Source organism: Cenococcum geophilum (assembly GCF_001692895.1).
Source record: "Cenococcum geophilum 1.58 unplaced genomic scaffold K441scaffold_2, whole genome shotgun sequence".
NCBI classification, from domain to species: Eukaryota; Fungi; Ascomycota; class Dothideomycetes; order Gloniales; family Gloniaceae; genus Cenococcum; species Cenococcum geophilum.
Window position 1 is genome coordinate 3,606,655 of NW_027137560.1, and position 13,674 is coordinate 3,620,328.

General features: G+C 46.2%; 3 protein-coding genes across 3 annotated transcripts; all 3 read right to left on the reverse strand.

Moving 5' to 3' along the window:
- Positions 1-6,795: 6,795 nt before the first annotated feature.
- On the reverse strand, positions 6,796-7,274 carry K441DRAFT_535501 (uncharacterized protein; the record flags this gene model as incomplete). The annotated part of the gene is made up of 2 exons (XM_067642372.1): positions 6,796-7,102; positions 7,159-7,274. The coding sequence occupies 2 exons, from the start codon at positions 7,272-7,274 to the stop codon at positions 6,796-6,798; spliced, it is 423 nt and encodes a 140-aa protein (XP_067509903.1).
- A 1,925-nt stretch (positions 7,275-9,199) lies between these two features.
- Positions 9,200-11,546, reverse strand: K441DRAFT_692250 (glycerol kinase). The gene is made up of 3 exons (XM_067652551.1): positions 11,000-11,546; positions 9,783-10,944; positions 9,200-9,722 (listed from the first exon to the last, which is right to left on the reverse strand). Exons 1-3 carry the CDS (start codon positions 11,224-11,226, stop codon positions 9,459-9,461), a joined length of 1,653 nt encoding a protein of 550 aa, XP_067509904.1. The 5' UTR covers positions 11,227-11,546; the 3' UTR covers positions 9,200-9,458.
- Positions 11,547-11,694: 148 nt separating this feature from the next.
- Positions 11,695-13,442, reverse strand: K441DRAFT_651324 (uncharacterized protein). Its single transcript, XM_067647166.1, has 3 exons — positions 12,851-13,442; positions 12,567-12,791; positions 11,695-12,511 (listed from the first exon to the last, which is right to left on the reverse strand). The coding sequence occupies exons 1-3, from the start codon at positions 13,229-13,231 to the stop codon at positions 12,056-12,058; spliced, it is 1,062 nt and encodes a 353-aa protein (XP_067509905.1). The 5' UTR covers positions 13,232-13,442; the 3' UTR covers positions 11,695-12,055.
- Positions 13,443-13,674: the final 232 nt, after the last annotated feature.

Below are 13,674 nucleotides of genomic sequence, written 5' to 3' on the forward strand. Positions count from 1 at the left end.
ATTGTTGATCTTAATCGCTTAATTTATTAATTTCCTTAGGGTGTCCGTATCTTCTATTAGAATAATTATATCCTAGACTTTAGCCTTAAGTCCCTATTTATACTGTGCTATAAGCGCCCTATTATTCTACTTAACTTATATTGCTAGCGTCTGGAACTACGTTGTGTACTTAATTACTGAGGTTCGTTATGTAATGTCTTAGAGTTTTCTTTTTGCTGTGGTTGTCGCCTCTAGGTCTCTAAACATTTATATAAGTCGCTCTATAAACCTATTCTAACTTAAGAATATAAACCGTACTTTTTAGTTTATTGTTATTATTCCATTTACTTATATCTCTATAAGGTAAGGCTTAAACTATTTAAGTGCTCTTCCTAATAAGAACAATCCTATATACGCTATTTGGTCTATAGGTGTTACTAGCTTTGCTCCTTCTTGCGCTACCTTAAAGTGCATTTATATAAGGAATCCTTTAAGCTTCGATCTTTCTCCTAAGAATCTTTTAATTGATAGTAACTTAACCTTTACTACGCCTATTCCGTTGACCCTTTATTTAAGTGCCGTATTATTTTCTGTTAACTGGTTAACTATTTCTTATAGTTATCCGACTGTTATAGGTTGCTGTAAGTTAGTATCTGCTATATTGGTATCACCTCCTAACCTTAAAGTAGTTGCCGCCATTAATGGCGTTGTAGTGGCTGCTTTTGGTGGCATATTGTTTAACTTTCTGTATTTAATACCGTAATTAGGTAGTGATTATATAACGGAACCTTATAGCAAGTACTACGGTAGGCTTGTTATTGGGCTAGGTGTGTAGGTATCGCAATAAGTTAACAACGTAATAATAACTGGTGGAGTGGTTGCCTAATAGATTAACTCTAATTATATTCTGAGAATTACTATAAGGAAAGAACTATCTAGAGTAGGGACTGTGGTCCTTTAAATATATAACCTTACTCCTAGGAAACCCTCCTTATACGTAAGGTATGTGTACTCTATCTACTCTGTCGCGGATTACATAGATCATACAGATTACACAGATCACATCACGTGACTCGGTTACTATTCCTCGTCATATAGTTCTACCGGATCTATCCTAGACCGTGCCTGTATTAACCAACTAGCTTCTTCTAACTCCTCTCTAAGTAGTCGTAACATCGTACTTAAAGCGTCCGTAATAGACAACACCTCCTAGTACAGGCGTTAGATCCAGCACGATTGATTGGCTAGTTCTTATCGATAACCGTTAGATATAAGTTGACGGGCCAAGGGATAGACCTTATATTAAAAGCGTTATAGCTACTTAGAGGAGAGCTAGGTGAGCTACTAGAGGTAGTACGGGCTATAATAGACCTAGTAGAACTATATAACGAGTAGTAAAGCGAGTTATATAATATTATACGCAGTATACGCGAGGTACGTTACGTATAATATGTATAACACGTATATTACCTATAAAGGGATTTCTTAGGCGCTAGGAATTATACTCAAGGACCTATAGTCCCACTGTAAATAGTTCTCTCTTTATAGTAATTATTAGAATATAATTAGGGTTAATCTATTAGGTAAATACTTCACAGTTAATCTTGTTAATTTGTTTACCTACATACCCAGCCCATTAACAGAGCCCACCGTGGTATTTCCTACAAGGTTCCGTTACAAGTCTGTCGGTCAGTCCGAGTCATTGAAGACTCTGAACTAATCTATATAACTACAGAAGGCCTATGCTTATTCAAACCTTGGCCCGATCTAAATGTTGTATCCAAGGGACCGAATCACACCACCACACTAGTATTAACTAAGCTTTAGAGAGAAGAGATCTGGAAAGACTATAAAGCGAAGGACTTAGTGGAGTAAGCCCTTGCCTACTGGTAAACGAACCAATAGGATTAGATCAGGAGGATCAGCGGGACGGTCAGGTTGAGGGAAAAGGACCAGATGGATCGAGAGGATCAGATAACCAATCGAAATGATCTTATTGAGTTCGGAAGACTACGAAGGTTTTCATTGTATGGTGTTGGAATTGTATCTGAGAACACATTCTCTCGCCTAAATGGAACCCTCGTGGTTAATGACTCAAAGTAATATTAAGCACCTGTTAATATTGGTCATTCACGCTCACGGACGAGTCATTGTTTATCTTCATATCCCTAGTCAACATATATCATACGAACCAGAACCCGATAACTGGGCCGAGTCGTTTATACCTGGGATACAAGGTATAAGTGATTAGTGTAAAGTATACCATAGCGTAAGTGTTTGATAGAATACTCTTAGCTATTAATTTAAGGTATTATATCCTTAGTGGCCACCCCTAAGCTCTTATTATATTAATTTATGTAATTAAGGACTCCTCCTTAATAACCAAGAGCTTTTAGAGCTTTTAGTGATATTCCTTACTTGATTAGTGGCCTCTCCAACGGTGGAGAGATAACAGCGGGAGGTTGAATATAGCGGCAAGACGACTGCAGGATTAGCTTCTGAATGCCTAAGAGCAATTTGCATTTGAGCTTCTTGATCGAGCGGTTGCGAATTGGGGGGGGAGGGGGAGGGGGAGGCCACAGTTGTGGTGTTGTAAAAGGTATTTTGATCGAGAAGGGAGCGATTCGAAGCGCGACCAGGGGGGTTGTCTCGGATCGGTGGTCTTTTGGGTGGCGATCACAAGGGGGTATGCACACCGTCTTGGCGCATCCGGCTGAAAGCGCGTGTTGATCACGCTAACCAAAATGCGTATATCTGCACCCAAAAGTAAGTAAAAATACGTTAAAATGGCCGTGCTTATTACTTCAAAAGGTATAAATTCTGCCGTTTGATCACCAAGATCGACACGCGCTTTCAACCGGATGCGTACATTGCTAGCTTCTTGGCACGTACCCCATTTGTACGTTACCCAAGCAGGGTCCAATCTAAGTCACCCCACGCTGCAGGAGAAGTGCATGGCAAGATTCAGTTCAAGGCTTGCGCAATCCCAGCTCATTCATGAGCATTGGGCTCCATCCTTGAACTGAATAGGGGTCTTCAAAGAAAGCTTGGTTGATAACTTGAACGAACGGTTAAATACATCTAGCCTAATTAGCAACCAATACCACCAATTTCTGAAAATCTTCACTTTCGAAAGAACGATCGTTACTGGTGAGAGTTTGCAAAAAGGAGCTGGAAACGTTTAATTTTCCCATAGTCATTGGTGGACTCCAATCAGTAGAAATGGCGAATGTGTTGGGATACCCGGAGAGATGTCCTCCAATGGATTGAACGGGCCCAAACTCCGTTTAGAGGATGCATCATACCTAGAACATCCCACTTACTCAACAACTCAAAGGTCAGAATTTAAACATCCGGCTTATCTTCGGTGGAACGCAATCCTGCTACCACCGCTGGTGTACTCATATTTTTCAAACGCCTCCTTTGCCGGCCTCCAGTTTAGACACTGCGCAATTTAGGAGCTTTTTGAATGACAGGCATTAAGGCGTACGTGATTGGTGGTGTGATATTGTCTTTATCATCTAAAATGCTCAAAAAACCCGACAAGGTTGTATTGACTAGCTGAGAGAAACCTGCATAATCAAGGGGGGGTTTTCGTCACTGTCAGAGCACGTAATTGGGGCTGTCAGGTTAGTCTTCTTCGAGAACAAAGTGCGTCATGCCATGCGGCAATAAGCACATATATTGAGATTAGTTCTTTCAAACTGGTGTGCTCGATTCCTAAGATCTAGCTAGGTAGATTTATTGTCATGCTTAAGGGTGTTAGGGAGGTCGTATCCTGTAGACCGAACCTAGCAATACTCCAAAACGGAACTGAGAATAGTTGTGATGATTGAGACAAGCACGCATGAAAGGCCACTAGGCATGTAGGATGGGAGTTCGGGCCTCTAGAAGACTCCTGCTTGGAAGCCGTGGAACAGTGGGCCGTCAGCCAGGACAGCCCCACTTGGGGAGCCGATCGCAGGACGTTAGGGGACACCGGTGCCGTGTTCATGGGAATTCTAGCGACATTTTCAAGATAGGATTTTCCCTTGGCATTTTACCTTTTGATCTGATTGTTTCGAACTGTAGTTCACCGAGCGGAGCTCCGTCATTCGCCGCACCATCATTTGGTGGGGACTTTCCCTGTAGAAGCTGCCACTTTCCTCGTTATGATACTAGGTACTGTCGCTGCAGCTTGACCCTGGGTTTGAACAAGCCAAATGATCCTTCACCCAAACGAGTTCGCTGCTCAAACCTTAAAGCAAATACAACCATCGGTTGAATTAGGATCACCATGGACCCTCCCTCGTAAGTAAGGAATGCCTTATGTAGTTAAGCTTAGCATGACCGGTCTGCCGGAGCAAAGTGAAGCTGCTTGTGAAGTTTTGTATGCAAAACTTAACAAAGCAGTTTGGGGTTTGCCACATATCATGCGAAGCGCGAGATGCGTCGGCAATTCGTGTGTTTTCTTGCCAGTGAGCATTTGGTTATGCTGTCCTGAGTGACATATAACAGTGGCCCGAACCATCAAGCGAGTCATGAAGTTCACGCCACACCATGCTCAACAAAGATGTCGAAACACTTCGGATGTTTCATCCGTACTGCCGATTATTCGGGATTGGCCCGTCCGACGCCCGGTTTTAAAGTCCTTAGGGCTGTTCCTTGAAAGAACGTCCAGGGAAGACTATCGAAAAGTACCGGACCTGGGTGTTCGTCGTTTCATGCTGCGTCGCCCTATCTCGTGCACGTTTTCTTAGCTTACCCACATTCACTACCGGGAGTCCGCCGCCCCACATCACCATTCCTCAGCTTCTTTCGAGCATGCCTCGCAGGTGCCAGGCTCACCCCTGCGTCGGAAGCCCGGACGGCTACCGCAAGGGGGAGTAAGGCTGACGGGTCTCAACTGAAATCTTATGTTTAGAACTAAACCAGTAATTGCCCAAGATTATGGGTTTTCGTTGCGCGGCCCCCCAGCTAGGATTAGCAGGTGAGGAGCATTCTTGTAAGCGTGCAGGATACATGTGATGCAGGGAAGAACGCTGATGTGTCGCTCTGGTGGATGCAAGCAGTTTTCAAAATCTGAACGCCTCGTATGACAAAACACCGATGGTTTGAGACACTATCGCAAGATTACCGGCCGAAGACGCATGTGGAAAGTCATTTCTCGCATACTTAGCTTTGAAATTGCCGAAAAGGAGCGTGATGGATCGTGGTTGGAGAAGAAGTGGGATGAACTGCATTAGCCTTAACGTATCAGGATTTAAAAGTAAAAATGGAGTCGGAACGGAAAAGCCCTGACTCAGTATTACACACCACCAAGGGATAAAATCAAGACTATCCTCACCAACTATAGCTAGAACAGGTAAGGCACGGAGATTTCTCTCAACCACGCGTTCTGCCGAGGCTCTCCGAAAATCTCTCAAGATTGCCGAGGAGTAATATTATAGAGGAAATCTATGCATGTCGAGCATCCAACAGAGGCTAGTGCTCAACATAGTACTGCCGGAAAATTCAATACCAGTATAAACGGTAAGCTTTTGTCCTTACCTAAGGCTTTTCCAACAATAAATTGATCTGTTCATTGTGTATCTTCTTTCAGCCAGTAGCCAGAATTGATTGTCGAAAATAGAAGCTCTTGAAATGTTCTCTGCTGCCGGTAATTTTCGGCACTTAGGTGAAAAAAATTCTGCAGAAGCTGCTTTAGATGCAGACCTTGATTTTCATTTAAAGAAAATGAAGTATTTAAACTCGTTTGGTATTGTATAGCTAGGTATACTTGGCACCGCAATGCTCAGCATTGACCAGAGGTTTGTGTCCGAGACTACTATTTGGTAACACGTGGGGGCAAGCGAATGGCATCAAACGCCAAACTGTATCGAGTCCCGTTGCATTCTGCTGTATTGAGATTTGAAATTTTGGATAACCGTGTGGTGGAATCCGGGCAAGTGATACCGGTGGCGGCTCCGGGATACTCCATAGGGCGATTAACAGTATGGTACGGCGTAGAAAGAAATTTTCCGAATGCTGTCCCGAAAATGGAATTGCGGTGAGAAGTAACGCTTGCAGCAACGATATCGGAGTGTTTAGCCGGGATATTAAAGGACCACAATGACATGGTAATTAACGTTCTATCAAGCTCCAATATGTGAATCTGCCGATGGACGATGTTGAGCATTTGCAAAGGTACTTGTACATGTATTTTGTGCGTTTATTTCATTGATTGGTGCCAACGTAGTCTTCGGCTGCATGACCGACATCGTCTCAAAACCGGTAGTGATGGTTAGGCAACTTATTGCGAAAGTGTGCCCTGCCTGGCAATACTTTCAGAGAAAATAGTGGACCGTGTATCCTATCTTGACCGGCCACTCCATTTCAAACGATGCATTATGACTCGCTGTCTCACTTTACGGATGAGATTGTGCACCGAGAAAAACGTGGCGGGGGCAAACATAGATATTCTTACTAGTAAGAGATCGAATCACTCGAGGTTTCGAAGCCCTGAAGCTTACGTCCTTGTAAGACATATGGTGGTATTTAGCTACGAGACTAGTAGCAGTCGCACAAGCTCGCCCTATCTCGCTCACGATTTGTGTGACGTAGAATGTCGATGACGCGAGATCTCTAGGATCCGGTCAAGAAGACAACGACTGAAGGGGCTAGAAACAGGAGTAACCCTATACCAATTTTCCGGCGGTGGCGAGAATCGCGATTGCCAACACTAGATGCTGGGGCACTGGCGATGGGGTGTCGTTGTTTAAGGGATCCCTGACCATGCAACATGCAGCAGGCACCCGCTAGCGGACCAGTGAGAACTTGGGTACGCCTGCATTGCTTTTACATTAGCGATGCCGACAACAAACGTCGGTCGAAAATTTCAGGGCTTAAACTGAGACTTGGAGTACATTTTGCTACGAAAGGTATTTGAAGACTTTTCCCGTGGGTATTCCCATCCCCGCCGACCCTTAAAACGAAATCATGATCACTTAGACGGCGACGAAGACGATCCGGCCTTGGCACCAGATGTTTTTGATTTCGATGATGTATCTTTGCAATCACCTGGAAAGAGAGAATTGGCATCAGCTTACAGTGGCTCACAAGCAGCCGGCCAAACTCACCGCAGTTTTCATCGAGCCTGTACTCTCTATGTAGAGCATTAGTCACTTGGTGCAAAATAATAAGAAAGGAGCTGGCTCTTACATCGCCACGACATTTGCTGGGCATCTTTTCTGTGTCTCCTGGTATTTCGTACACCAAGCTCTTACTGTATAGCGAAGATGGGTACATTTGTAATGAACTTGAGTATAATCACACATTTCTGGTGGCGAGTTGCGGGGTACGACGAATAGAATAAAAGTGCTTTTTCTTGAGATAAGAGCTAAATGATTGAGGCTTGAAAGTGCTTTTTCTACATTAAAACGGTACGAGGGCGGGTGGGCCCATATTAAAGGCATCTCTTCCCGTCCGTTTGTGGACGCGGATACGCACTCCATGGGTTGTTCAACGCAAAATGAGTGGATCCTGTGTATGACTAGCTATGATCTGACCGGAGGTTGATTACCACTGGTATGTGCTTCTGATTTGGGAGTCAGACGGACGAGGATGCCTCCTGGAGGGGGGATGTGGATTGAACTGACCAGGAATGCAGCCAGGCCATGGCATCTGGCAACATCCGCATTGTTAAACTCACACACGGTTAGCTGATATACATACTAGGTTCCACGTTGGCAGCTAACAAGGTCCCGGGTGTGCGGAATGCTGGCCGAACACTGCAGGCCCACGACGACGGACATAGGCGACTTAGTGGGAATGAGGCTCTCCCTGCTTGGCTGACTTGTGACTCGGCGAGCAAATCCGTGCGCACCAGCGATTGTAATAATTGATGAGCTCGTTTGATACCGAATAAAACCCTGCTTAAGGCCCAGCTTGAGGTCCTCGTCATCCCTCTCTCACTATCCTTGAAATTGTGAGGGGTACCTTGATAGGCAACAGGTTAAGACCGAGCTTATCATGAACTAATGGCCATGTTCCGCATCATACAGACGAGGAATGAAGCATTAAAGAGCGAAAAAGGCGTCCCTCCGACGGCGACTGCTTCCCAGGAAGGGCATCGATACCGAGCGAATGGAGCAATTTAAATAAAATATTATCTCCCATCAGGTCGACGACATACGCACATGTGTCCGGTGGACCTTGTGTCTGGTGGACCCTGGCGTGAATCCGGGCTGTCCCAGGGCCCGGGACTGGGACTAACCCACCTATGAGGTAGTTGGAATGCGTTCCAGCGAACCATTAGACTCCCTGAACAATCCTAGGCAACGCATGGTTATCTCAGCTTCATGCCTACCTTGTGGGGAAAGGGCCTGTGCGGCAGAAGCAAAACCGTTGTTGTGTTTCGCTCAGGTTTCAGCCCTTATATCCAGCCAACTACTTTTTGGCCCGCGAGGCATGAATCGCGTATCCACAAGGCACGGTAAAACGCCGAGGGAAATGACAGAAACGACAGGCAGATGAACTCGTAGGAATCTTAGTCACTCACCCATTCCACCCATTAACAAGTCGCCGAGCAAATGTTATGCCACTGCGAGCCGAACTGAAATCTAGCAGCGGTATCACGGTGGTGGGGTCCAGCAATATTGAGATGACCGTCGGTACTCCGCGAAGTCTTCCAATTTGTCGATTTCGGGACGTGATCTGGAGTTCTAAAACTGTTTTCGGAGCACTCCATGTACACGGCCTGCAGCATGAAGGGTCTTTGAAGATTAGCTGTTTGCATCAGCCCGGGCTGATGCAAGCAAAAGGTAACGTCTTCAGTACTAGCCAGTCCCTTTATCATTCGCTGAGTATTTCCGTGTGGCTGTTGTACCGAAATCGACGATCCTTAAAGCAGGCAGGTCTGATCGTGATGGCGTGGCCGAATCTAGCCCTGCCATCATTTAACGTCAGTGGTGTGGCAATACCCTTCAGCTAGCCGGATGCTAGTTGCTACTACTCACAAGACTGTTGAGGCCCCCTAGCTACCCAGCTCACTAAATAGGCAGAAAGGTTTTTCTTGCTCGGTCCCGGTCATAACCAATAAGTGTTTCAAACGACGCGCCTCGTTCCGTATTCGTGTAGCTGACCGAAGTCGCTATGATTCAGCCTGAAAGGGTAATGTACTTTCGAAGATAGCGGCCTTATTGTGGCTTCTGGTTGGTGAGGCTTCATTACCACAAACTTTTCTTGAGTGCCTCCTCACCACCGCCGCATTATCCAAAGAAACGCTACATAAAAAAAACTTACACGCAATATGACTCGAGATTCTTATAGGGAGAAGTGGGGATATATAAGGCAAGATGATTGCAATGCACCATGGGAACTGATGCCAGTGCCGCTACAACTTCATCCACTCATGCCAGAAGACGACATACGGGACGGTATCGCTTTTCCGAAACCATCGGAGAATAAGGCATCGGAGATAAAGCAAGTGGCCATATGGAGGTATATAACATGCTCTACTATCAAAAATCCCCATCATACTCGTCGGCGTCAAGCCAACCACGACACATTTCCACCGCTCGCCTCCACCTTTTGAACATCTTAGCACTCTCTTCCTTGGAGATATTCGGCCGGAAAATCATACGGTCTTTCCGGTTGATCTCTTTGAGTTCATCGAATTCCTTCCATATATCGACGGCGAAGCCGGCTGCGATGGCAGCCCCCAAAGAGGTGGTTTCTCGCATGGCCGGCCGGTCGGCGGGGATGCCGATGATATTTGCTTGGGTCTGTTTCTTATAGTTCGTAGAAGTCCAGAAAGAGGGTAGAACAGGTTCTAATATACTTACCTGCATGCATAGATTGGAATTGCTCATCCCTCCGTCAACCGCAAGTTCGGCAAGTTTGTGTCCACTATCTAGTTCCATAGCATCTAAGATGGCTTTCGTTTGGAAACAGGTGGCCTCAAGTGTAGCTCGAGCTATATGGCCTCTCTTAGTGTGCTGGGTTATTCCGAATATTGTCCCTTTGGCATCGTCGATCCAGTATGGCGCGAAAAGTCCACTGAATGCTGTCACGAAGACGCATCCTCCATTATGATCAACGGTCGCTGCAAGCTCGCTGATCTTGTGAGGGTGAGTAATGAAACCCAAATTGTCCATCAAAAATTTCACCCCACTCCCAGCGACAGCTATACTACCCTCCAAGGCATAAACAGGCTTGCGGCTGCGGCCAAAATCATATGCGATAGTAGCCAGAAGGCCATGCTTAGAGATCACGGGTTTTTCGCCGACGTTGTATAGTAAGAAACAGCCTGTACCGTACGTGTTCTTTGCCGAACCGGGAGAGAATCCTTGCTGGCCAACGAGGGCGGCAGATTGATCTCCTAAACAACCAGTGATGCGGATACCTTTGAGAAGGCCGGAAGCCATGGCACCGAATGAATCTGGGCAGGATGAGGGTACAATTTTAGGCAGCCTGATTTTTTCACGGTCTAGCCCAAAGAAGCGCAGTAGGCCATCGTCGTACTGGACAGTCCACAGATTCATGAACATAGTCCGGGAAGCATTTGTTGCATCGGTAACATGGACATTCTTCGCGCTCCCTCCGTTTAAATGATAGAGCAGCCAAGTATCAATGGTCCCGAAAGACAACCGACCCTCGTCGTAAGCCTTACGGACTTGCTTCACATTGCGAAGGAGCCATATGAGTTTTACAGAAGAGGGATAGGTTGACAATGGCAGACCACAGATCTCTTGAAGTTTATCTGCGCCCATTTGGCTCTTCAATTCGCGGACCAGTCCCTTCGTCCGTGTGTCCGGCCAGGCAATGGCATTATAGAGTGGTTCACCGGTGTTTGTATCCCATACAACAATTGTTTCGCGCTGGTTGGTTACGCCAATGGCTTTGATGTCTAATATATCATGCCCTTGATCCACAAAGGATTTTGCTGCTTTCTCTATGCATTCACGTACCGAGGTGACGATTTCCTTCGGATCGTGTTCGTGCCACCTAATCGCAATTTCTTAGTGCGCATATACGTTATGAGCATTTTCAGGGCACTTACCCAGATTCCGGATATTTTTGGGTGAATTCGACCTGATGTTGTGCGACGGGCTGGCCGAGTCCATCGAATATGATAAATCTTGTGCTTGTAGTTCCCTGATCTATTGAGCCAATATAGAATTTCTTTAACTTCTTTCCGTTCAGATGAGATTCTTGAGACTCGGTCACATTTTCCTTTGGTATTGGTTCCGGGTTTGTTGAGCTCTCTGCAACTTTCTCTACACACATTTTTTCGTATATCCTTTATAATCCGCTCTATTGTATTTCCTCCATCCGCTAGCTAAATGGCCATGTCATCAGAACCGATACGTTCCGAGAATTGGTCCGGTTGCTGAGTGTGTTTTGTATGGGGCAAGCAGTGAGCTGAGACAATGCTCTAGGGGTTCTAGAGGGCAACGAAGGAAACAAAACAGTAAATTCTGAATGAGGGAGGGGAGCACGCGAATGACAAGTTCTATAATGGACCGAATAATATTGATACTTTTGCCATAACGATTAGAGGGGGATTGCGGGGTAAACGACGTAAGGCATTAATCGCGCGTGAATGCGTCTGAAGGAAACCCCGTCAATCAGAGCCCCGTATGTCCCCTAGTAGGTAAGCCCGTTGTTAGGAATTTCGCGTCTCGGCAAAACTCGAACTAGTCTGCTGTGGCTAGAATTATTCGTTGGGTCTCGCGCGCAAAAAGTAGATACTGAAGACGGGAAAGGATCATCAGGCTCAAGCCATATCCTAAAAATTAAAGAGTATATATATTCCCAGCTTCACGGAGACGCTACGATACATGTTCATGTCGGTGTCTCCCCGCCCTAGCCCAAGCAACGAAGTGGGCACAATCCACGGAGAAATTGCCTGCCAACGGAATCCTGATCGCAACAAGCAAAAGGAAAAAAGCTCATTCCTCCACCAAGTAGGTCACACTGATATCGGAGAGACCTAAGTAAGTTCGAATTACCTCTTCTGTAAATCCCGAAGTCACCCCATTGATGATGGTTTTCTCATTTCCAACTAGTCGCCTGTCCTCTACGTCGTTGATGACTGCTTCACTCAATCTCCAAATCACTCTTTATCACCACTTTGCTCAGCCCCTTCTTCATCCTCCTTTACTTTTTGTGCCCTTATGGCTCCTTCCTCTTGAGCCAGGGTCTCTTGCGCAGACTCTTTAAATGCCACGAGCCTGTCAACAGTGCTGGGAACTTTGCCGACGCGGTTGGCAACTTCCCCTCTCCCAATGAGACTGACGACAATACTCGCGCCGACAATGAATGTGAGGATAAATCGATACGTATTATACCAAGGTGGGGTCCAGCCGACATAGGTGGCACGTGTATCGACGTAGTAGAGGATAGTAAAAGCAAGGAACTGCGTGATCAACGCGTGCTCCACGGGCATAAGTATAGTCGGCCAAGCTACAGCGGGAGCAACAACTCCAATCGCATATCGCTTATAGCCTTGATAGCCGCCATATCCTGCCCATTCGAGGCCCCAGTGTATGGCTCCAAGGAAAGAAATAATCTAGAATTTGATCAGTGATCGGGATTATCGTACCTCTTCGTCAATGGTCACCTACCACAGCTCCATATCCAATCTGCAGCGGTTCCAGGATGTGAAGCAATGCCTCGGCAGTTTTAGGAGACATAAGAGATCCAATACCAGTAGCTGTGGCATGGTTGATCTCCCAGGCACAGTAAACAGTGGATAAAGAGGTCGCCAGATATGGCAGAACGCCAGCTAAGCCGATTGTGTAGGCCTGTCGCGGAACGTCGGAAAGCGAGAACGTTTCTTTAATAGTGTTCTATGGTGCACGTGCTGTTAGCTCAAATTCGATCTCATGTATAGCGGAGGCCGACTCACGACATCATGTTTAAGTCCAGCCATCATGTCGACATCTCCTTCTGGCTCTGGGGTAGCGACTTCTCCAAGCACTGGATGAATGGAGGATGTCGCAGACACTGTCTCGGGAGTTGGCTCGAGCTTTTGATGTGCAATCTTCTCCTCGTTCTTCTTGTCAATCTTATCCCAAGGAGTCGACGTCGCTGTTCGCTGGAACACTGCTGCTTGAATAGGTTTCAATTGATTATTTATAAGTGGCTGCGGTCGTTTTGCGCTCAGCGAGCACAGCTTTGAGGTCCATTGTGCTGGAGAAGCTGCCCCATTAAAAGATGTTGGTACAGGACGGGCTGTTGATGCTTTAATAAAGCGAAACACGACCCGCGAAGCTCCAGTGCGGAGCATTATTGCGAATACGAGGTTGAGGAGTCAGGGAGGATAAAAGATAGATCGAGGGCCCAACTTTTCCTCTGTGAGTTGATGTAGCACAGGGACACGAGATGGGGTTGAGGAGGGGAAGCTGCCCTCGAATATGAATGGATGAGCTCTCGCAGTAGCTTGATTCCATCTGCTACTCAGAGAGCTTCCAGAAAAAGATGACGTCACAGTGGCTGTCTTTCTAAGCAGCAAGCAGCCAAGATTTTGTCACGTGAAGTTCACAGGAGGTTCCAGCTTGTCACCTAGGTAGGCAATTTGCCGTTGAATACTAACTAGGGAGGTAGCTATGTCGGAGTTGGAGAAGGCAAGCACTGCAGCAAACTGAGGATTTCAAATATCTTTAACGAGACTGTTCGTAAACGACCTAAGTGGTTTGAGCCTCTCGACATTCCTCCGCCCTTGAGAGGTTG